This window comes from Bombus pyrosoma, linkage group LG10 (assembly GCF_014825855.1).
Source record: "Bombus pyrosoma isolate SC7728 linkage group LG10, ASM1482585v1, whole genome shotgun sequence".
NCBI lineage: Eukaryota > Metazoa > Arthropoda > Insecta > Hymenoptera > Apidae > Bombus > Bombus pyrosoma.
The window spans coordinates 12,748,933-12,771,654 of NC_057779.1; the positions used below are offsets into that span (position 1 = coordinate 12,748,933).

General features: G+C 33.7%; 4 protein-coding genes across 12 annotated transcripts in view; 2 read left to right on the forward strand and 2 right to left on the reverse strand.

Annotated features, from left to right (window-relative positions):
- The first annotated feature begins 162 nt into the window (after positions 1 to 162).
- Positions 163 to 2,903, forward strand: LOC122572058. 3 transcript variants are annotated; one of them, XM_043736587.1, is made up of 5 exons: positions 163 to 240; positions 327 to 1,250; positions 1,391 to 1,510; positions 2,401 to 2,634; positions 2,731 to 2,903. In XM_043736587.1, exons 2-5 carry the CDS (start codon positions 1,142 to 1,144, stop codon positions 2,748 to 2,750), a joined length of 483 nt encoding a protein of 160 aa, XP_043592522.1. In that variant the 5' UTR covers positions 163 to 240; positions 327 to 1,141; the 3' UTR covers positions 2,751 to 2,903. The 3 variants fall into 3 exon arrangements, with proteins under 3 accessions (XP_043592522.1, XP_043592524.1, XP_043592523.1); XM_043736589.1 differs by lacking the exons at positions 163 to 240; positions 2,731 to 2,903 and adding an exon at positions 2,117 to 2,302 and having other exon boundaries at positions 1,116 to 1,250; positions 2,435 to 2,561; XM_043736588.1 differs by lacking the exons at positions 163 to 240; positions 2,731 to 2,903 and adding an exon at positions 2,117 to 2,302 and having other exon boundaries at positions 1,116 to 1,250; positions 2,401 to 2,541.
- Positions 2,731 to 20,875, forward strand: LOC122572055 (carbonic anhydrase 6-like). Of its 5 annotated transcripts, none has more exons than XM_043736583.1 (6): positions 2,731 to 2,784; positions 12,789 to 12,839; positions 13,889 to 14,044; positions 16,347 to 16,570; positions 19,881 to 20,114; positions 20,482 to 20,875. In XM_043736583.1, exons 1-6 carry the CDS (start codon positions 2,778 to 2,780, stop codon positions 20,668 to 20,670), a joined length of 861 nt encoding a protein of 286 aa, XP_043592518.1. In that variant the 5' UTR covers positions 2,731 to 2,777; the 3' UTR covers positions 20,671 to 20,875. The 5 variants fall into 5 exon arrangements, with proteins under 5 accessions (XP_043592518.1, XP_043592517.1, XP_043592519.1 ...); XM_043736582.1 differs by lacking the exon at positions 2,731 to 2,784 and adding an exon at positions 7,587 to 7,763; XM_043736579.1 differs by lacking the exon at positions 2,731 to 2,784 and adding an exon at positions 8,846 to 8,976.
- LOC122572053 (two pore potassium channel protein sup-9) lies at positions 5,644 to 7,486 on the reverse strand. Its single transcript, XM_043736577.1, has 2 exons — positions 6,020 to 7,486; positions 5,644 to 5,689 (listed from the first exon to the last, which is right to left on the reverse strand). The coding sequence occupies exon 1, from the start codon at positions 7,095 to 7,097 to the stop codon at positions 6,078 to 6,080; it is 1,020 nt and encodes a 339-aa protein (XP_043592512.1). The 5' UTR covers positions 7,098 to 7,486; the 3' UTR covers positions 5,644 to 5,689; positions 6,020 to 6,077.
- Positions 20,767 to 22,722, reverse strand: part of LOC122572051 (anosmin-1) — a 44,841-nt gene continuing 42,885 nt past the window's right edge. For all 3 annotated transcript variants that reach the window (XM_043736573.1, XM_043736571.1, XM_043736574.1), the window contains one exon: positions 20,767 to 22,102. In XM_043736573.1, the coding sequence (XP_043592508.1) occupies positions 21,869 to 22,102 (234 nt within the window). In that variant the 3' untranslated portion in view covers positions 20,767 to 21,868. The remainder of the gene's footprint in view (positions 22,103 to 22,722) is intronic.

A 22,722-nucleotide genomic window follows, 5' to 3' on the forward strand; every position in this document is an offset into this window, starting at 1 on the left:
CAATTTCACAATTGTTTTATATGTATTCGATGCAATATTTTATAGTTATACGTTATACAGGCTATTATACTTTATATATACTATGTAAGACTACCACATCCAGCGTGCCATGGAGGGAAAAAATGACCGTGCAGGGAATTTTGATGACGTAATGTAGCGCGGTAACGATAGGAATAACGGTGCATTTGTGTTAGGGATGCGATGACGCTATAATTTGGAATCGTTTATTTATAGACGCTTGTATGTGTTTATATACAGCTTATATATTTCATGATTGTAGAGGTATAGCGGATTTGTACTTTATAATTTGTGCTGTTTTATTAAAGTTGCAGTGTGACTATAAGTTCAGGCAAGACAAATTTGATGTAATCTCGGTGTAGGCGACATAAAATTATTGACATTTTGTTTTATGTATTATGATGGTTTTCAACGCGTGGAATTCAAAGATACAAGTCTTTAGAAATTCAGCGGTTCAAGAATTATGCGTATGTAAAATTGAGCATTTTTAGCCTATTTTATAGGTTAGTATGATGCCATATTGCCTCTATTCATCATTTGATTGGGCCGACCACGATCGCATAAACAGATCTCGATACTCATATATATACATATACAAGCGGTTACGTTAACAGATTGAGGGAATTTAGAGAAAAATCACTTTAAGATAGAAGTAGAAGGGTTTTATTCTGTGATGAACGAGACAGAAACAATCTACTGATTTCCGATTGTCTTGTAGAATCAGAACTTTGTTTTCTTCCATATTGGCTTTTTCACGACTCAATCCTCGCACCATTTTCCCTTTCGGGTGTCGAGACCTTTTTTTTTTATATGAGTTGACTTGTTTATATGACCGTATCCAAACCTAATATTCACAATTTGAAATCCTACCGCAAAATAACCGCCAATCACGTGCATTTGTGTCATGGATATAAGAATATCGAGACAGAGCAATGACTAAGCGAGGCAAAGCCGTTTCCACGGTACGGGGAACGTGGTTATTTGGGGCCTCATTGGTGAATTGGTGTAGCTTGTAATGGCGCAAGCGCAATCTTATTGTCAAGTAAGAGCGAGTCAGGTCAGCAGTAGGGACAAAAAGAGTGTGATTAGTTGTTACTAGGAAGACCAGGACGTATTGTGAGAAATGCCGCAGTGCATAGTAAACAATTGTAGAAATAGTATGCGAAGTCATCTTGTTTTAGGAAAAACAAAAAAAAAAAAAAAGAAAAAACGAATAATGTCTCATATCATCGGTAAGAAAAATATTCTCCTTGCATATATAATAATTATGTATATTGTATTGTCAAATGATACAAAATTATACATTTAAGTAATTTTTTAATAGATTTCCAAAGAATGAATAATTAAAATCGCTTTGGTTAAACAATACTAGGACTGGAGGCAGAATCAGTTAAAACTGAAGTAAGAATTTGTTCAGCACATTTTGCAGAAGATGCCTTCTATTTAATACATGGTACAAAGCGACCTCGACCAGGTGCACTACCGTCTAAAGGTATGAAATTATATTATTATCAGAATTGAGAATTAATACCTTGTTTGTAATGTCAAGAGCTTATAAATATGTTCGAAAAGAATTTTGCACAACTGTTTACCATAATGCAAAACAATTTGCAAGTGGTATCAAAGATAGTCTATTCCTATTTCGTTATTCCTATATTCATGATTTGTGCATAGCTAGCTATTCTATTCATTAGACGACTCATAGATAGAGGCCGACATGGCGTCAAAGTAACGTATAAAATACATTAGAAACGCTCAACTGTACATATGCATAACTCTTGAACCGCTAGATTCCTAATGTCAAGACTTGCTCTTTTGGATTCTACGTGTCGAAAACTATCATAATATATTTAAAAAAGTCAATAATTTTATGTCCCCTAAACCAAAGCCTAAATATCTAATATTTTGCTTCAGTATAATTTAAAAGATAATCATTTATTGAAGAATACAGGTATTTTAATATGGATATATTAAATGTGTGCATTAGTTTCTTCTTTTAATATTAATTTTTTGGAAATTTTTGGAAATATATTGTTATAATATTAAAAAAAATTAAGTAATATTGAAAATTAACTAATAATGAATATTTTACATGTAGACAGTACTAACAGTATGCTTGCTGTACCTGATTCTGGTACAGTTACTAAGAAAATTAAAAAGTCTAATGAGAGCGAATCCAGCAAGCAAGACATATGTTTATTACTCCTATATGAGTTTGGATTAAAACAGGAATAATTTTTTTAATATACAAGTACTTCCTAAATTATAGAATTACAAATTGAATGTAATTTTCCCTTTTAATACTTTTTATTGTTTTTAATCTTTGCAAAATGCATTGTTATAATATTTAAAATGAACTAATAATGAATATTTTGAGAATAGGCAGTAATAGTAGTATGCTCTCCCCTTCTGCAAGGAAGTTTAGAAGAAAGAAATTCCCTGATGGTTGGCTGAATAATCCAAATTTTGCAAGATGGCTCCAAAGATGTGGTGAACCATATAAAGCCAAGTGCAGTGTGTGCAACAAAATTATAACAGCCGAAAAAAGCAAACTGTTGAAACATAAAAACGGTCTGGAGCACATGACACTTGTGGATATAAGAGAAAAAGCTGCAGGTGCTGTAGTACTGCCATTATTGACATTAGATTATATCATCTCTCTATACATATGTCAAATAGAATAATATTATATTTGCTTATTTTTAATTATAGCGAGTATACGGAACGACTAATCGCGTCAATATCGACACCCTTTAACAATGACAGGTAATATCTTTGATTAATAGTCAAATAGGTTAATAATCAAATAAGTATATAACAAAAAAAGTATATAAATTCTAGGAACGATATATAAATATATATACAATAAAGATTAACTATTTGCATTGCTTTGTTTTTGATATATCTTTTTTAATCCTTTCGCGATGGCGGAACTAGTCACAAGTATGCCACTAACGGACAGGTCATCGTGCTATTAGTGCACACCGTACACATTAAGAATGTCTTACGTTTTCGAAGCTCCCAGTGAGTCCGTAAAATGTTAGAGTATTTCGTTGGAACAGTAGAGCTATCAGTAAAGTTAGTTTTGGGTTTTGAAAATACTTGATAAATAACTGAGATCGAAATATGTAAGTACATATGTACATACTTTATGTTAAAAGTCAATTATTTTAATATTAATATCTATTTTAAAGTGTTATCACAGTATTATTGATAAATGATACAAAACGTTTAGCTTTACCATTTCTTGTTTCACTTTCGTTTTGGTTTCTAAATGATCATTAGGTTACTTTACTTACATTTGCAACTAGAACAAAATTTAAAAGGAAGTGAAATAAAAATTGCACGATATGTAAAACCTATTTTGTGATATTCCTTGTCTTTTTCCCTTACTCTTCTTCTTTATTGAAAATGTTGCGCCAATTTCGATAGCAGGTTGAAATCTTTAAATAAACTTGTTGTGCGAGTTAAATGATTTGTAGAATTATAATGACTTCGGTTTCCTAAGTAAATTTGTATTCGAGAATATAAGGCCTTTACAACGGGAGGAATCGTATTATATTCATACCGATTAAAGAACTTTTAGAACTTCTGGTAAGCAAAGACTAAAGAATTTAATTGTATGGCGAATTGTAATAGGCTCTGCTTACAGTGATTCTTTATATATAATCGCTAATCACAGCGCGCAGATAAAATTTTGCGCACGCTTGCGATTAGTTATATTTGTATATTATATATGTATATTGTTATATGGAGTATTCTTTTAAGAAGTCTTCGGACGACCAGGCCCGAGCAAGTGAAAAAAGAGGCGCGCTCAACAAGAGTTTATCGTTTTCTTTTTATTTTCCTTGGGATAATTTACGGTTTCCTCATGAGAACATCCGGTAAATTGACATAACGAATTAGAATAATAGCTTGTAGGCATATTCGCCAGTAGTCCATGCCTAAGGCTGTCCCCGGACAATCACTAATATTGTCAATATTTTAGGGTTCTCAACATCGCTGTATAACACTAACAGTATTGTACTGACAATTCGCATTGATTTCTTCAATTCAGAACCTTGAAATATTGACGATATATATATTGATAGTTCGAGGGTTTAGAGTTACGTACAGTGGGGTCTCGGTTTATCGAGCCCTTCTGATTTAACCGATGTCCTGTATTGCTCGAGGCGTTTGAACTTTACCATAACTTTATTTTTTTCGGATTCTTAACATGAAGAGTACGAAAATGTAAATGGTCAGGTATTGCGAAAGCTTTCACCGATTAAACGGCGAATTACACCTAAATACATGTACAATATTATATTATGAAAATATTCCCTATGACTTTATTATATGCTTTATGAACAATAATAGACATTTCCGTATTATCCGAGTAGGCCCGGTCTACATCACTTCGGATAATTGGGACTCCATTGTACATTTGTTCGTAGATTATTGAGTGCCCTAGTTAATCAGATCATTGGGATGGATATAAATTGTTTGCTACTAGATTTGTTAGTAGAAGTGCATGTGTTTATCGGATATGTATTAATTCGTGACCTACGGGACCACTGATCTGATGCCCCTTTATTGATCCTTCTAAATTTTAATTAGACATGGACTTTATTTATATTATTGTACTATTGTAAGATTTGCAAAGTTTTATTAATTGTACAGCACAGGGGCACATATTATTCTATCAGCGTTTCAATTATTACTGTTTACTTGATAAAGGAGATAACATGTGAAATGTTTGTACGATGACATCTAGTGGTACAGATCGGGCGCTAATCATACTCGTACATAATTTATATAAGCATGTACACTACATTGTTTATTCTTGCAATTCATGGTAAACAATTAGTTTTGATTTGATTTTCTTTCTGTAATATATCTTTTTCTTTTTTTATAAAACACAATCATTTTATGAAAAACTCCTTTTATTTCAAGAATTATTAGATTGAGTAATTGTAAGTAAGTAAATAGGTAGAACTGTCCAGTCTTAATACAATAGAAACATTTATTAAAGAAATGATTTAGAATCTAATCTAGATTTTAGTCGTTTTGTGAGAAGGCTACAAATTTTATAATTATCATATACATCTATACTTTTATGGGTGTATCCGTGTGTGTTTTATCATTTCTATATATCTCTAATTTTCAGCTTGAATTGCACATTTTTACTCTGCACATACTCTGCAGACGTAGCACCAAATGATATTATTGTTTGGTTAGATCGTTACAACACCATTTTACTGATCAACATTTAAACACACCCGGTGATGCACGGAAATCCATACATCGAAGACTTTATTGTATTAAAACTATTTTTCTACTGCTATACTGCCCGCAAGATGAAAGACGGTCATTGACAATAATAGGGAATATTTAAAGTACTGAGTTTATTCCAATCTTGTGTACTACCAAGCTCGTGTATCATATTATGTAAATTACTCACAAAAGTAGAATTGAAACTCGTCCTAGAGATTATAGCCTTGACGCTTTCATGTTTCAGGAATCCTAGAAGTATCTGTCGTACTCTCCGAACTTGTAATAATATCGATTAATCGGAATTGAAACAGAAGCCTGCGTTGATAATAAGACATAAGGAGTATCGATCAGATTTTGTAAAACGATGTGTACAGCGGAAAGAGAACTGGAACTATATTTACAGATAAAAAGAGATCTAGATGGAACAGACGGTTTCGGTTATTATTCGTTTATAAGTTGTAGGACTGCTTATAAATGTTAAAGTAAACAAAATTTACATATTACAATTATGTTAATTTCTAAAACTCGTAATTTATATTTGTTACAAAATAACATTATTGTTCCTGCCAATATTGTTCGATTTTTTAAGCGACGAGAATTAAATAAAGAAAGAAAAATGAACGTCTTAATCCAAAATCTTACAAGTTTACGTCCGATATATGAATCTTTAGTTTATATTTAATACACGTATGTAGAATTTTACAACATATCTATATCTAAATATACGTAATCTCGTTACAATTACCTTTCTGAAAAAAGCACGTTCGTGCTTAATTGTTTAACGACAAAAGTGTTCATTAGAATTAATTCAGTACTTCTGATTTGCAGCACATTTCGAGCTGGTAATGAGTGGCATCGACAATCTCCAGGAACTGTTCTTTCATTTCTCGAGCTTTCACGTAAACATCCTCTTTCATCAAGTCATAACACATAGCGATCAGTCCCATACCGAGCAACAAGTAAACAAAATTTATTATCAATTTGGTTTGGCTATCAGCGGTTAGATCGCCGTGTGTCCACCCAGGCACGAGATCGCCCATTCCAATTTTGCAGAGCGACGTTACGCAAAAATAAGCGCTATCCAAATAATTCCAGCCTTCCCATTCGGCGAACATTATCGAACCACTTAGCACGTATCCGAATATTACCCAGAGGCACGCTGTCGACGGCACCGTGATCCTCTGGCCAGGCTTTCGTTTGCCGGTGCACTCGTGCAGCCACGTGTACAGCGAGCGGAACGTTTGCGCTAATACCTTGCCCATGTTAAGGAAATACAGAACGTAAAGAGGAATTCCTAACACGGCGTAAATAACTGTAACCGCCTTTCCCCAGGGAGTTTGAGGCACCAGAGTCCCATAACCGATCATCGTGAACACAGAAAGGCAGAACATCATGGCTGCTGGAAAGGACCACAGATCAGTTGCCGTTAAGCCACTACAGTTCTCTTTCCTGTAGTCGCCGGTGAAGTTGTCTTGGTAACGACGCAGAATTCGGTTAGACACCGTGTGAAATGTCGTTTTATCGAAGATATTTATAGTCCGATTGCTGGCAGTACTGAGCCACAGCTCTTCGGCGAATTGTTTCCTGATTAGTTCCCGAATGCAGACTGTCGATGGAATTTGGCTCTGAGACTCTATCATCATAAAACCGAAAGCACCTATTATGGCGTAACCAACCACTAGTCCACCGACGCCAACCTGAGTGCACATGAAGGCGACAAATTTTCGGCAATAATCCTTTATTCGTTCCCTGAGATCCGGATCGGTCATCGACGAACTGGAATCTCGACTTTTCAAGGAAGATCTTATCGGGACGCGCGTCATTTTATTTGCACACCGAATTAAGATAGAGAAACAATGCTCGAAACTGGGGGGATTAGATACACGTTGGCCACGACTAAATGATTTTCGTGCTGCTTTTCTATTTCTGTCCGACCACGCCGCTTCATCTTTCTTTCTATCCTCTACATCTGTGACCGTCTCACTCTCTTCCCAGCGGGCTTTATCCCCTTTATTTACAACGCTATGTACGTGCGCGCTCCGAGATATTTTCAACTTTCTTCGACAAAACAGTAGGCATTCGGTATTCAGATATTGAATCGGGCTAGCGCTAACAGTTGCATGAAAAGTAGACGAAATAACTGGTGATAGATAAACCGAACTAGATGGACAGAATCCATTACGATAAGCTACTTAAGAATCTAATCCGCAATATTCGTAAATTAGTTTTTTTTTTTATTTTTATGTATTTATGTATTTATGATAGAAAAATACGATATAATAATAAATACTAAATAAATAATAAATATAAATATATAAAAATACGATAGAAAAATTCATTCGTGTTATTGAAATAGTTGAAACATATTTCCCTCTTCATCTATTTGGCCAGAAAGTTCTATCGCGTGTGAAATATACGTGTACAGGGTGTATCATAATATGTGAAACGCATTTCAGAAATGGACAGTAGGCAGAGAAACGATGAAAAAGGTTTGATCTTGTTTCAAATTGCTTACTTTCGTAGAAAGTGCTCGAAATGGTCATCTTCAATCTGCATGCAAACTTGCATGCAGTTGCCGTATCGAAGGATCTTGCAATCTTTCAAAAATTCCAGGCATTTGTTGAGCGTATCGGCAATCTTGTTGTATACGTGCATGAAGTACTTTAACACTGGCAATGGGTCGGTTTCACGATTGTTTTCAAGCAACACCAGAAATAAAAATCTAATGGATTTAAATGAGGGGAACGAGAGGCCAGGCAGTAGATTTGCACGACATATTCATTTATGAGGAAATCGCGAAGCTATAGCAGTTGGACTATCGAAACACAAAAATGGCTATAACTTTGAAACAAATAGGATACATGTTCATATGTCCACTCCTGAAGTGTGCCTCACATACTATGACGCACCTTGTATTTTGAATTTCGTTATCTTCGCCTGAACTATGAATGCAATCTAACAGATTGATAATGGGCATATATAGTGGACGATAATGGACGTTATATTTGGTATAATTAATTTATTTATTTTCTTAATTTATAATTAATCCCGTTTTGGCGATAGAAATCGTGTTCAGTACTTGTACTTTAGTCCCATACGAGGAGGTTGTTCCATTCTTATTCCTAATTTCACTATAAACTATATTATATTCTTGGAATGTGCTCTTAGTTGCTATATTACATTGTTATTTTATCGTTTCATATTATATTATTCAACTCTTTTTTTAATAATTAATACGTATCTATCCCAATGCATATATTAAAGTGATATATGCAGAAGTACATATATTTTTTTTTTTACAAAAGAATTAATAATTTATCAGAATATTAATTTATGGTTGTACATATACGTGTAATATCAATTATAATAAATGTATTAAAGCATCGCTATCGCAGAATGTAACAAAATCATTGAAATATATGCATACGACCTTTGTATTTATATCTGCACCAACGCATGTACGTATAGTACAGGCATAGTATACTAATTCAGTAGTTGCTCGTGCAATCTCCGTGGTCGAAAATCTCGACGTAGCTAAGAAATTTTTGAAGAAGGTCAGTAGAGCGGAAATTGTTGTCTAAGTTGTATCGTTCAACAGAAACGACAATTCTGTTGTGTGTATAAATATATATATGTATATATATACGTATAAAATGAATATCAAATATTTTATATTTTTGTTGGCATTTCTCCACCGTTCAGGTAAATTGACACCAGTTTTAACGAAGTACGATTATAACAACAAGGTAACTGCAGTTATATTGTTATTTGAGGATTATTCGTGAAGGGACTCAGTTTTAACAAAAAGTATATTTATTATTAGTGAAATAAAAATCATTCTCTACGAAGGATACGAAATATATATAAAACATTCAGTAATATTGTCAAAGTTTCTGTTTGCATTTACTCTGAAACAGAGGTGAACACATAGGAACAAGTTGCTTAATTAAATGCGATTCGTTAATATACTCGTAAATTATTCCTATATTTATTAAATCGTTATTATTATAATCAAAGTAAATTGTCATAATTAAATGTAGTTTATTTAAATATAGATCAATAGTTTAAATGTAATAGTCTAAATGTAGAGTATTATTGAATAAGCAGTAGTTTTGCATTTATATCGGATCGTATCGAAGTGTAAATCTAAGATTGAAGAAAGTATTACATATTGTTGATATCTTGAATCCTCAGTAGATTCAATTCCTCGATAGATAACCTTGCACTAACATTAGAATCAGATAGTGATACACGTACGCTCACTGCGAACCAATATAATAATATTATAGTAATTTTTATTCATTCGGTATTATTCTATTTATATTTAAGTAACGTACAGAGATTTATAAACAAAAGTGGATCAAAGCGTTAAACATAAATTCCAAATAATTAAAATTTAACGAATCGTACAATTCACAGTTTCACAAATTAGTGAATTTTGAAGGTGGTGTACGTTCATTTACGAGCCTGAAAAATGACATTGGTCTAATTAATTCTCAAAAAAGCCATTTGTACAATGAACTAACATACAATGAACTAACATACTTGAACAGACAGAGGCGCGAACAAATTAAGTAGACCTTATCAGGATTCTTCAATCGATGGAATGCCAAACACTTCGATATTTCAACGGAAGCTGGGCTTACACCGCTTTGAAAATAAGCGGCCCCAAGTTGCTCGTGTTCCACCGTACCAAAGCATTCTCTCATTCACAGGAATTTAAATGAAGTTGTTTCGTCCATGATTGCTTCCAGTTGAAAAGTGAAATATGATTGCAAATAAGAAAAAGCAAAGTACAAAAAGCATCGTTACAGTTCATGTGTTCTATTGTTTGAAACCCACGAGTGTTAAGGATATTTTAATCCCTACATTTAATTGCCTCCAACTTGAATAATTTTAAACAAGTGCCATTTATTACGTGTATAATTTATGGAAGGACAAAAGTGACAAGCAGCTTGTAGTAAAATTTTTAATTGGTTGCCAGTTATTTTTTATACAAATAGGGGTTAATCAGCGTGCGCACACAGGGCAATCACAATGCTTAGTACAATGCAGAAAGTAAATGTCATATAGGTAGTAGGGCCTCGTGTAATCTCGGGGCTATCTAGCTAGATTAACGTCGTGTACACCAGTTGTAGGCTCATCGCTGTCACGTTCGTGTCATCGAGTAATCGCAACTTCTGACAGTTCTAAATATCATTTTTGCGATGAAGAACTTGTACATAATTTTTACAACTGTCATAGGTAAGAGAAGAATTGCTTCTAACTAAAACAAAGCTTCATTTCACGTTAGAGGAAAGTACCTTTTTTTCTGCAGCGTATCTGGTTTTGACATTATATTTTTACAATATAAAAATTTAATATAAAATGTTATAACATAAAATCTGATTTAATCGTGATTTAAATTACAAATTTCTCGTATATAGGAACAAAACAAGAAATGTCAAAAATAGTTAGGGTGCACGAGCTTTTTATATAAAGGGGAGAAAATCTATTTTATTCATTAAGTCAAGTGTGGGTGAAATCGAATCGAATAAAAGAATAGTTTGTATAATAACGCGAAGATAATATTTGTCAAGTATTGTATAATAGCTAAGTAGTCGATGAAGAACGATAATCCAATGAAACTTTTATGTCTGGCAAATATGTAAAAATGTCATCGTATAAGCTTAAAGTGTGATTGTGTCGGCGCTATTATGTGTTTGCGTTTTATAAAAGAGACTCGACAGCAATCAGCAAAAATTGATAAAAACAGTGCAACAGAGCTTTAATAACCGGAAGCTTACGTTATACTCATTAGAATTCATTTGAATTCTTCATCAGCCGTATGTAAAAGCGCCAATTTAAAAGCAGCGACATTGCTTTGAGGGTCGATTGAGTGTCAATTTAGGACGTACGAAACCATCGTTTAAGTTTTCTCAGAATTTTCGGTGCTGTTTTCCACCCTGATATCTCATTAATGGGAAACCACATTTATTTCTCTGATGTTCTGTTTAGTCAACGGTCAATGAGGTTAATTTTATTTCCTGCTGCACGCATTACTTATCGAATTTATTGGGTGATGAACTCTCAACGCGGATAAACGAACATAATTCACAGGAGACATATCAGGAGGACATTGTATATACCTGAAAAACAGAAGTATGTGTTTTTATTCTTGACAATTTCTATTAAAACTTGTGTACCTTTGGATTATCTATTTGCTAACAAAATGGTAATGTATAATGGTAATGACTACAATGATCCATACATGATTAACTTATATGTAGATTGCAGATTTTTCTGCGTTTATAGGAAAAATACCAAAATGCATGAAATGCACGTAATATACAAAAACGTATGAAATATACAAAGTACAATATCTGTTATAATATTTAGTGGGGAAAACAGATATTTATAGTATGTAAAAAGATATTATACATAAAAATATAAATTTGCAAAAACATCCGCAGCCTGTTTTATACATTTCGTTTGAATTCATTAACTATTCTTATTCCATGTTTTGCATAGTGATTCATTCTCATGTGCAGTTTTGTCTTCAGTGTGCTGTAACTTGTTGCAAGAGACATTCTTCCTTATAGAACATAAATTACAGCTAGTTACAAAACATTTGCTATAACTTATTACTACTTCCTTTCTTGTAATTTATAATCTATATTATAATCGGCTTACTGGATTGCAATATTATCTGAAACTTTGGTATTTCCGTAATCGTTTAAAGATACGAATACAGCTTACTGTCCGATTACTTCAAGTACGTAATAAACAGTCAGCTGTTCGTTATATTAATAAATCTAATAGATAGTTTAATGAGTCAGTATACACATACATACGTGCATACAACATTGTTTATCAAAAGAGAAAATTTAGTCATCGTGTCAATGAGATGTTAGTGCTACGTTAGTGTAACGTGTCTCGTGTGATAGTTGTAACTATGCGCTGACTACCCTTCTTCGTACAGTTCGATGTACAGTAGGATGTAGCACGTTAATAATTCGCCTCATGTTCTCAATCATTGGTTTCCGGACTTTCATTTACGTATCGATGAAATCCTATAATTGTAATCGTATCGCACGGTTCGCACTGCATAGAACGAGTGTTCCATTCAAGATTGTTTTCCTATTTTATTGTACAACACATAGGAAGATGTTATGTTTCTGCGATTTAAACAATTTTGATAGAGATATAACGTAGTGTTTGCAGAATTACAGTATTAGTTATCGAATCTATAATCGATATCGAATATCGAATATCGAAGTCTATAACCTAAACTGAAGTTAGCAACCAAGTTTTTGCATGATTGTCTATGTATGTGTTGGCATTTTTTTATTCGAAATGTATACAAATTAACACACACAAATGCTTTATATATTATATGTTAAATGTTATAATATTTTATTTGATTAACTGTCGATTTTTCTACTTGAGTAATAACGAAGATGTCTTTTAGAGTTTCATGTAGAGAAGATCGCACTGAACTCAAATCTTTAACTGAAAAGTTTCTCTTGTTTCAGGTTTATACGAAGTAACTGCGTCTGATGATTGGTCATATTCGGGCGATCATGGTAATTATTTTTAATCTTAAACAAATTAATCGTACTTATACGGGGTGTTTCGTTTCAATCGATCCACGCAGATATGTCCTGTACTGTATTGTTATTCGAGAGAGTGTTTGGAATAAAACTTACTTTGTTTAGAGGGCAACATCTTATGATGGCATTCGAGATCTCAAGACGACCTTTGTTTTTTCCATTTTGAACTATACATTTTTATACACATCGTTCCATGCATTGTTTAATTTTCTGCAAAAGAATATGAAGGTTCTTGGGTCGAAAATTGATGAATTTAAAAGATATTTAATCTTGTAAAACTTATCGTATTAAAGATAAGGAAAGATAACACTGTGCTTTTATCTTTATATGATGAAATTAAGACTGAAATGTCTTTTAAACTGATATCTTAATATCTTTTTTAATTTTTTTTTTATAAAAAATTGACACCTGCTTCGAATGATGTTACCATTCAACTCAATTCAATTCAATTTTCACCACGTGAAAACACGTATAGTTCCATTTAAAAAACAAAGGTTACCTCGAGATCCTGAAAACACGTCTGACTAAACAAATCTGGTGATCCTCATAAGACGTCCCCTTTGAAACAGAACAAGTTTTATTTGAAATCCTTTTTCATATAATGTATAGTTTATGAAACATTTGTGTTGATCGATTAAGGTCATGATACATCCTGTATATGTATGCAGAATTACTGGACCATTCTGTTCAATAGATAAAATTATTTGCAGATAAGATTATATTTTCTGTGTCATTGTATCCATCTGGTCAATTGTCCTCTTCTTGCAATCTGTACACTGTGCATATAAAAATAATGTAATCAGGATAAACAATGGATTAATTCGATCGAAGCTTTTTCCGGTTTTAAAGCAACTCGATGGTCATACTAAATAAATATTGCATCTAGATACACACGTATATACAAATAACATTCTATCAGATTGAAGTAACGTTTATTCTGTGATTGCCTATTTTAATAAATATAAGTGGTATGTTATTGTTTCTGACAAAGGATTCATGGTATTATGTTCTCCTCTATTTAGGCCCGGAACATTGGCCAGGCCTGTGCACGACTGGAAAGAGGCAATCGCCGATAAATATTGCTACCGGAGATATCGTTAAAACTGATCTTGGTCCACTTAAATTCGTAAGATACAATACTGGATTCAACGGCAAAATCACGAACAATGGCCATTCCGGTAGGTAAAGAAAAGAAGTAAGCAAACCCTTTTTACGTTACATTTAAATGTTGAATAATTAGCGAGAGAGATTTCGAGGCTTGACTGTATAAGGCGAAATAGGATGAGAGACGATGAAATTGTGTCTAAGAGTTCCTTCCTGAGTTATAAGCAATAAAATAAAAGAATTGGCCAAAGTGCTACTAGGGAGAGCAGCGAAAGCGAGCGAAGTAATGAAACGGTATCCCTCCTGTCAGAGTTTCCCCTTTTATAGACAAGTCAGGGTGTCAGTTATTGTCGTGAGTTGTTGCTTGAACTTTTACAATGACAATTGTACACATTATGTCTCATATTTCGTTCTAGCACGGGTTGTGTCGTTGCAGTCAATACGAAGGCTACGTAAGCGAGTAGCAAGAAGGGTTAAAATGAGTTTCTCTGTCTATTATGTGTAACGGATGATTAGGTTTGAGTCTTCTGTTGGATATGCGCGAGATGGCCTGAATCGTGTCAGGACTTAGGTGGTTTAGAAATCGTTTAGAAATCGAAATCGTGAAGCGTTCAACTGGCAGATCCAGTATAGTATCTTATACCTGTCTGAATAAGTATGTTCGTATTTCGTATGACTGTACCAGTTATAAGTTATTCGTTAGCTATCGAAGTACGAGGATTTCAGCTGAGGCTATTTGATCAATGTTAGTTTCCGAGACAGAGCCCCCGAATGGGGCATGCATAAGTTTAAGTGGGCTTAATGGTGGCTTTACATGTAAGAATCTTAAGCACTTGGTTTAATTTAGAGTGTCGTTCCATTAGCCACCAGAGCTGCCTGTTAACCGTATGCGATCTGTTGCGAAGAAACGTGATATGGGGTTTTCAAGTTAGCCGCGTGTCGATATAAACACCGAGATATTTAATATTGTCTGAAGTGGAAATTGGAGAGTTCTGAAAGGTGATAACTGTGCGATTGAAATGGCGTGCGTTAGTGGAGAATACGGTGTGTTGGAATCTTAGCGAGTTCATATTTATTCGGTTATCGATGGTCCTTCGGAAATGAGATCGAGATGGTTCTCTACGTTGCGGAAGCGCAGCTGCTGCCAAAACGTTTGTGCAGAGGATAGCGTGAGCGAAGCATGAGTGTCATCGGCATAAGTGAAGAGTTATGTGTCGGAATGTGTAAGAATATCATAGGTATTGAGAATAAAATGGAGAGGTCCAAGAATGTTGGGCTGAGGAACATCAGCTGAGATCTTTTTGACCGAGGAGAAGCTGTCACGAGAATCAGTGAATATTTTGTCGTTGATCTCAGTAAGCTTAGTTTATCGATTTTATTGTTATAGCGGAGCCTATCCGCCCTTCGTTTATACGAACCAGGGTTTGTTTAGAGTCAGTTGTACGAGTTCGTAAGCGCGTTTCTATTATCCGAACTGCGCTGAAGCGTACTTTCGCTTATACGTGCGCGTGTTCTGAAGTCGTACAGGTCCGTGTGTTTTCTAAACTGGCATATAAATTAGTTAATATATAGTTATATATTATACATATACACATTAACTATACACCGTACGTGTTATATATAGCTTAACTTTTTAATTATTTTATATCGTAATGTATATTTTAGGTTTATTTAAGGTTTATTTAATTGTAATGTTTATGTTAGTAAATGATCATTTGTTATTTACAAATCCTAATTTTCATCTTGAAAAGTTGCAACACGTTATGTTGTCAACTTGAACATATAATTTTAATTAATGAATATATGCTATCTTCTCTCATTGGTGCTTAAAACTTAAAAAAAAAAAAAAAAGAAAAAATTCCAATGTGCCTTAATTAGTTTAAAAGTTATACGTAATTTCTTAATCACAATTTATCGCAATTTATATGTTTCATACTGTTGGTTCATTTGCATTTTATTATATGCAATGACAGATAGACACGCATGTTGCGGATACATAATGAAATACCACATCTAAATTCTTCTCAAATTAGTACAATCAATAAGAATTATCTAGTCTTTCGTTAATATTCTTCATTTGTAACAAAAATTATTAGTCTCCCAACACTTGTAAAACTTGTACAAAAATTCTCATTTGTCTACAATTTCGCCGAAATTAATGTATACCGAATAACAGTATTGAAATTGATTAGGAAAACTTTCTCAATCAACGAAATATTAGGTTTTCCGTATCTGTTATTGGAAATTATATGATCATGTTGTATATACAAATTATATGATCATGTTGCATGTATCGATTAATAGTAATTGCATCTACGATTTATTTTATTAACCTTCCTTAAAAGTACCTTATTCTCTATTTAACTTTTGTTATAGTACAAATTCGATTGTACGGTGCACCAATTCATCTGGAAGGAGCAAATCTTCCATCTACATATATTTTGGAGCAATTACACTTTCACTGGCCCGCCGAACACACCATAAATGGCATCCGTGACGCATTAGAATTACATTTTGTTCATTATGACGAACAATATGGCAACGCGAATATGGCATCGCAACATAAAAATGGCATTGCCGTAGTTGCTACCTTATTCGAGGTACGTTGATTTGAGCAATTTTAATACTTTTCTACATTGCCACTAATACGTATATTTGCAAAAAAGTTTGTCGCAAAATTAGTCTTGATCGAGAGATCAAGGCCGTTTTTGTTCCATTCCTTGTTTTCTACCCGTCACGAGTATAAGATGTCTCAAAGGAATCATCGTGGGTCTCAATTCAACCAACTCCAAAAGTGTAGAATCCCCGCTATAATGCTCGAGACGCTTATTTTTGATCATCCTATACATACAAAAAAAAAAACAAAGTTTTTGGTTTCTGTTGCTGAATAATGGCAAAAAGTTATACATTAACTTCTAAGGAGTAATTGTAGAAACATTTTCACGATCTGCTAATATTGTCGTTGAGTCTATTGTAAAGTATTTTCGAATTCGTCGAGCTTAATTAAATCACTCTCAAGAAAAGGAGAGTTTAGAATAGAACAAAGGTAAGACACATTAAAAGAATTAGTTATTATCGAATGATCTAATGATCTAGTGTCTGTGATGTAACCTACTCGTTTATAGGGGATATATGTATAAATAGATTTAACGAGTTATACAAATATATCATTTAAATCACGTAATCTTTGAATTTCATTTTGGAGATAATATCTTTTTAAATTGTTTCACGGTATATCAATAAATATCTGTATGTAAACTCAAACGTTATATCGTATACTTAATCTGATAGGTACTATTGAGAATTTTATTTGTATATTTCGGAGCTAACTTAAAATAGTGCTCATTATCTTCAATGCATAACTGACACCCTCTGGTCAATGTTTCGCAGAGTATTAATGATGCATATGCGGCAGTAATGTGTTGCGTTCTATCTCAAAACGAGCAATTTTCGCATGTGCAGTTAACATTTACCAGACGGGTCATCTGGTTCATTGATGCAACCCATTGATCATCTCAACTAAATTCATAGCCTACCGACTGCAAGTGGAGATTAACATTGTACAAGTGCAATTTGTGCTACGTTGATTTACACGTAGTTCTCTCGAATGTTTCTCACGGTTACAAAATTATTAGCAACAGGTTTACAAAAATTGCATGCGTTGACCACTTTGACAATTTTAAATTTCTTATCGTTGATCGAATGCTGACATCTTCTATCATCCACACATCGATTACACTTCTTTTGTTCTTAGTTAGTAACATCCTCTTATCTTCGCTATACAGTTACATTTAACGTTGTAGGTATAAATCGATCTGAGGGGCTCTAAATCGCGTATTCGGTATTAAAATGTAGGCTGCGTTAAATATGGTAATCGTGATAATCATAAATTGCATAATTCTCTCGTCGAAAATCTCTTTTAACGTTCTCGTATGTTCAATATTTTTTAATTAGACATCAATATATAGGACGATCATTTTTGTGTGTCAAAACACTAGCATTAATTGGTTTCATGTTTTGATAACGAACAATATAGTATAGATTCGATAAGATTGATATAAAATGAGATTACGAAGAAATTGTACTACGTAGTTTAAGTCATTAATATTTTTATCATCACCCTAAATCGTAAAGCGGAGAAACGCGATAATGTTGCAAACACTATCTTCTAAATTTATCTTGCAATTATCCTTGCCATTTTCTTGTAATAAATAAATTCATTCAAGTAAGGGATTTGTTTTTCGAGAATCGAACATTGATCGTTCATTTACGTAATGAAATTGAGAAATTGATAAAAAGTGAAATTGATCGGCTAGACTTCTAAGAAGATCATGCATCATCACAGCTTACGCTCGTCTTGGTACGCGCGGCAGGAAAACAAGGAAAGTTTCACACGAGATATTTTATCGTGAATGATACATGCATGCATACATACATACATACATACATACATGTGATACAGTGATGCCATTTTTCAATTGTGCAACTCTCAGCTTGGTTTGCCGCTGTCTAGAATTGACCACGGGAGATGATTACACGTTCGGTTCCGTTCGAGTCCCGCTTCCTCTATCGACTTCGCTACTGGTAGGGTAGCTACAGACGGGTCGATTGGTGAGAAATTTTAGCAAGTCGCCTCGTGTAAATGCACATTTAGTCGACCGGCTTAATCGACTGACGAACGAGGGTGCAGTGGCAGGTGAAGCTCTTGTGTACGAACACAGAAATTTAGCAGTATGGGTCAAGCTAAGTCCGTTAGACACCGATAGACAGTTGTTCGCAGACACGCGTTGCATTCTTTCGTGGAAAATTTGCAGACGACGGAAGACAAAATTCCAGTCCATAGCTTGTGGATAAAAACCACGTGCACATTGACAGACAATCGTTGACAGACGTGCGAAACAGCCTATAAAATGCACATCCGCGGACAAGTATTTTCTTCTCCATTGGAAAACAAGAGGCAACGTGCGCGGCCAAATGTAAGAAGAATGCGTTTCTTACCCCGCTGTGCGATGATGAGATTTATCACATGGTATTTGCTATTGAGACGAAAATCGAAGATGAAGGATTTGAAAATATATGCCGTTTATCGAAATCGCTGCAACGCTACACATTTAATGTATCAAGTTAGGCGAGACATCCTGTATATCCTGTATAATCTGTATAAAACGGTGAACCTGTATAAAATGTCCATTTATGTATCAGTGGATGGAACTTTCTGTTAGGTTCCACGAAAGGTTCATGAAATTGAGATTTATCATTTATCATTTATCTATTTATCATTTGAGATGTCTATGCTCTTTCTGATATTAAATTAAAATTCGAGTTAATAGACGCAATGGTGGATACCTATCAGGATGTATTCGAACGCTTTTTAACATAAAGATATGTTGGTCATCGTCATTGATCGCCTTGACTGCCTCGATGTTCTGGACATAACAGATGAAGCTCAAAGCATCGGCGCTGATCGCTGTGTCTGTTCTCCATCATCATGATTCATAACACATCACTGCTAACATCAGTCTTCATGATCAGCTCTGATACCTTCTGAAAGAGAGTGCTATCCTCTCACACTGCGAATGTAAACCTGAATAATGTGCATTATAATCTGGCCAACTCATTTTCCCGATTTAATTTGTAATTGATATGTATTTTTAATTTCTGTTAATACAGTATGTATAGAGTAAGTTTCCGGGTGTAAAAGCAGGACATTCCATTCTGACAAATATCTATATTGCAGTTACGACAGAACTTCGTTTACACGAGCTCTATTTATTTGAACAAAATTTTAATTAACACTCGAGCATTCGAGATCTTTATAGAGCAATTATTATTGTAGATGTATGTATTAATTGTATTGATGCGACGTGTAGACATTTACATAACATGTATGTATGTGAAATATCATTTCAGTTAAATAGCGATGACAATTTGGATATAATGCCAATTTTGGAAGCAGTGGAACTAGTATCTTACGCAGTCGGAAAAACTACGGCCTTGATGGGAACCAAGATTATTCCTTACCGTTTTTTACCAAAAAATCATACGACGTATTACCATTATGACGGATCATTAACTACTCCTGGATGCCAGGAAATTGTCATGTGGTATATACTTGCCGAAAAACTTGCGTTATCAGAGCAGCAGGTAAATTTATTTCTCGATTTCATCATCTATTTATACATATATTCATATCTAACGACGTAACGAACGTTTAACACGTTGACTGGCACGGTGATGATCGGTGAACCACGTTGTTAAATTTTTTAGAACGATTCAAACAAGATAAATTTCATGATCTGACAAAGTTTAAAGAATGTAAACGACACAGATAACATTGTGAGAAAAAAATTGCACAAATACGGTATAATATTTTACAAGAATTAAATACTATGATGTAGTATATTTCAATTTATCGCGACACCCAGAACAAAATATGCGAGCGATTCGCATATAGGTATATATTAAAACGCAACATCCTGTACAGTCTTTACTTTATTTTCTTCGTTTGCAGTTAAATATCTTTAAAAGTGTTGGAACAAACAACGGTACACTGATCTTCAATCACAGACCAACGCAGAGTGTCGGAGAAAGGACAGTTTATCATCATTTGGACGGATATTCTGCCGCGACAACCCATTTCAGCAATTTACTGAACGTGTGCTTTAGTCTCTTACTAACCAAATTGTTATATTTCAAATAATTCCAGTTAACTTCACCTGTGAATTTAGAATTATCTAATCGCGTAAGATGTGATCGATATACCGTTGACAGACATTCAGCGATTCGAGAATTTTTGTTGCATCTCGCTCATACTGTGCATAATAATGGGATAATATTTTTTATGGTTATGATATGTCAAAGGATTATAATTGTAAGAGAGATAAATAACAGTACTCGTGAAAGCTCGTGAAAGCAAACACTTCTACAGAAACCTTCGATGAATACAGAGCGTAAGAGAACATGTGGGACCCACTTTGGGCGTTGATTGCACTTCATCCTTCGCACATAGCAATAATGAGAGGGGGCGAGATAGGGGAAAGGAGAGTTCGGATGAAGCGAAGGAGGAGGAAGATGAATTAAGAGGTAGAAAAACAAATAAGGAAACTGGTCCGTATGAGTACTATTATGCGTTTTCATAATGATTCATGACTGTTCACGAGTAACGCAATATTTGGTTCTAAAGTGGTTCGTCTGATTTAATCCTAAATGTACGGTAACTTTTATATGTATTTTCGATATGGTTTCATATTTTACCATTATAATCACGACTGTTGTGTCTCATTATAGCGCTGACGAAATTTCAAAATGTTTCCTATATATAATGCCTATATGTAATATATTCGTAACAAAGTTATATCGTAAGTGTTTGAATACTTTCGTGAGTCATTGTACATACGTACATGTATGTGTAAACAACGTGTACACGAGTAAGATTCAGTGACATATAACAATAAATGAAATATACGCGTCAGTGAAGCAAGTCATAATATGTGTAGAGCATATGAGAATGAATAATACAACCGCGTTGTATATAATTAGCGATGTGATGAAGCGACATGTGTACATAATCTTGTATATCTTTGTAAATGATTTTATGTTTAACAAAAAACCAGCTAGAGTAGCATTTAGACATATTAATAACGTAGGTAACTGGTTAATATTTCACCATTAATGATAATATTCTGTCACGATCATTTTATGACATATACTACTTTCGGAGAATATAAAGATTATAAAATTAAAATTTTCCTCTTAAAATCCTCTTTATGGTTGATTAAAAGTACATAGCATAAGCATTTAAGGAACTAATTAAGTTTATTCGTATACTTGAATATGTAATTTCGAAAAATCGTATATATTTGATCATATATATTTACTTATGGCAAGGAACTACTTTGCTAAAGATAAGTAGCGTAATGTCGTTTTCTCTTTGACGACTTGGTCTTACACTGGATCATTTTATTATGTAAGAGCTTGCCGTCTTTTTGTTCTTCTGACTCCTTCGAACAACCAGCGGTAACAAATTCTATACTGGCACCATTGTCATCATTATTTATATTGTTGAATACATTTCGTACGTTTACGTTGTATGTGCATTCACTTTGAAGATGTTTTATTTCAAGATGCGGTGTCTGAAAGCAATAAAGTTTGAAACAACATAAGTTGCATCCAATCTATATAGTATTTACGATCATCGTAAAGTATCTGTATAGCAGATACAGCATTTATGAACATTAAATAAAAGAATAAAGAAATAATTAAAAAAAAAGAAAAAAAAAACAGATAAATGAAAAAGTAACGCACAACATTTAAGTATAAATATAAGTGTAAATATATACTATTATTCACAAGTATTAGGACACTTATGAGAAATAAGATGCACCAAAGATATTTTTAAGAACTTATTAAGACTTGTAATTATTTCACCTGCAACCTTGTTACATAAAGAATTCTTATATTCTATTCGATAATAAAAATTTCATCCGATGAATTTTCTGATGAATTTTGAATTTTGGTATTTGCGCCACTGGATTTTTATTCTATTTCATAATTGATTCCGTGAGCCAGATTCAAATTTGTTCTTTTAATTGATTAAAAATTTTCTGAATAAAAATCTATCAAACGATTGTGAACACGAATATGCGTATAATTACTAATTTATTGTGTTCTTATAACTCTTACGTATGACTTATGTAATTACATTACAACATTAACTTACATATGTATATTAGTACATGCAGTAAATACTGAG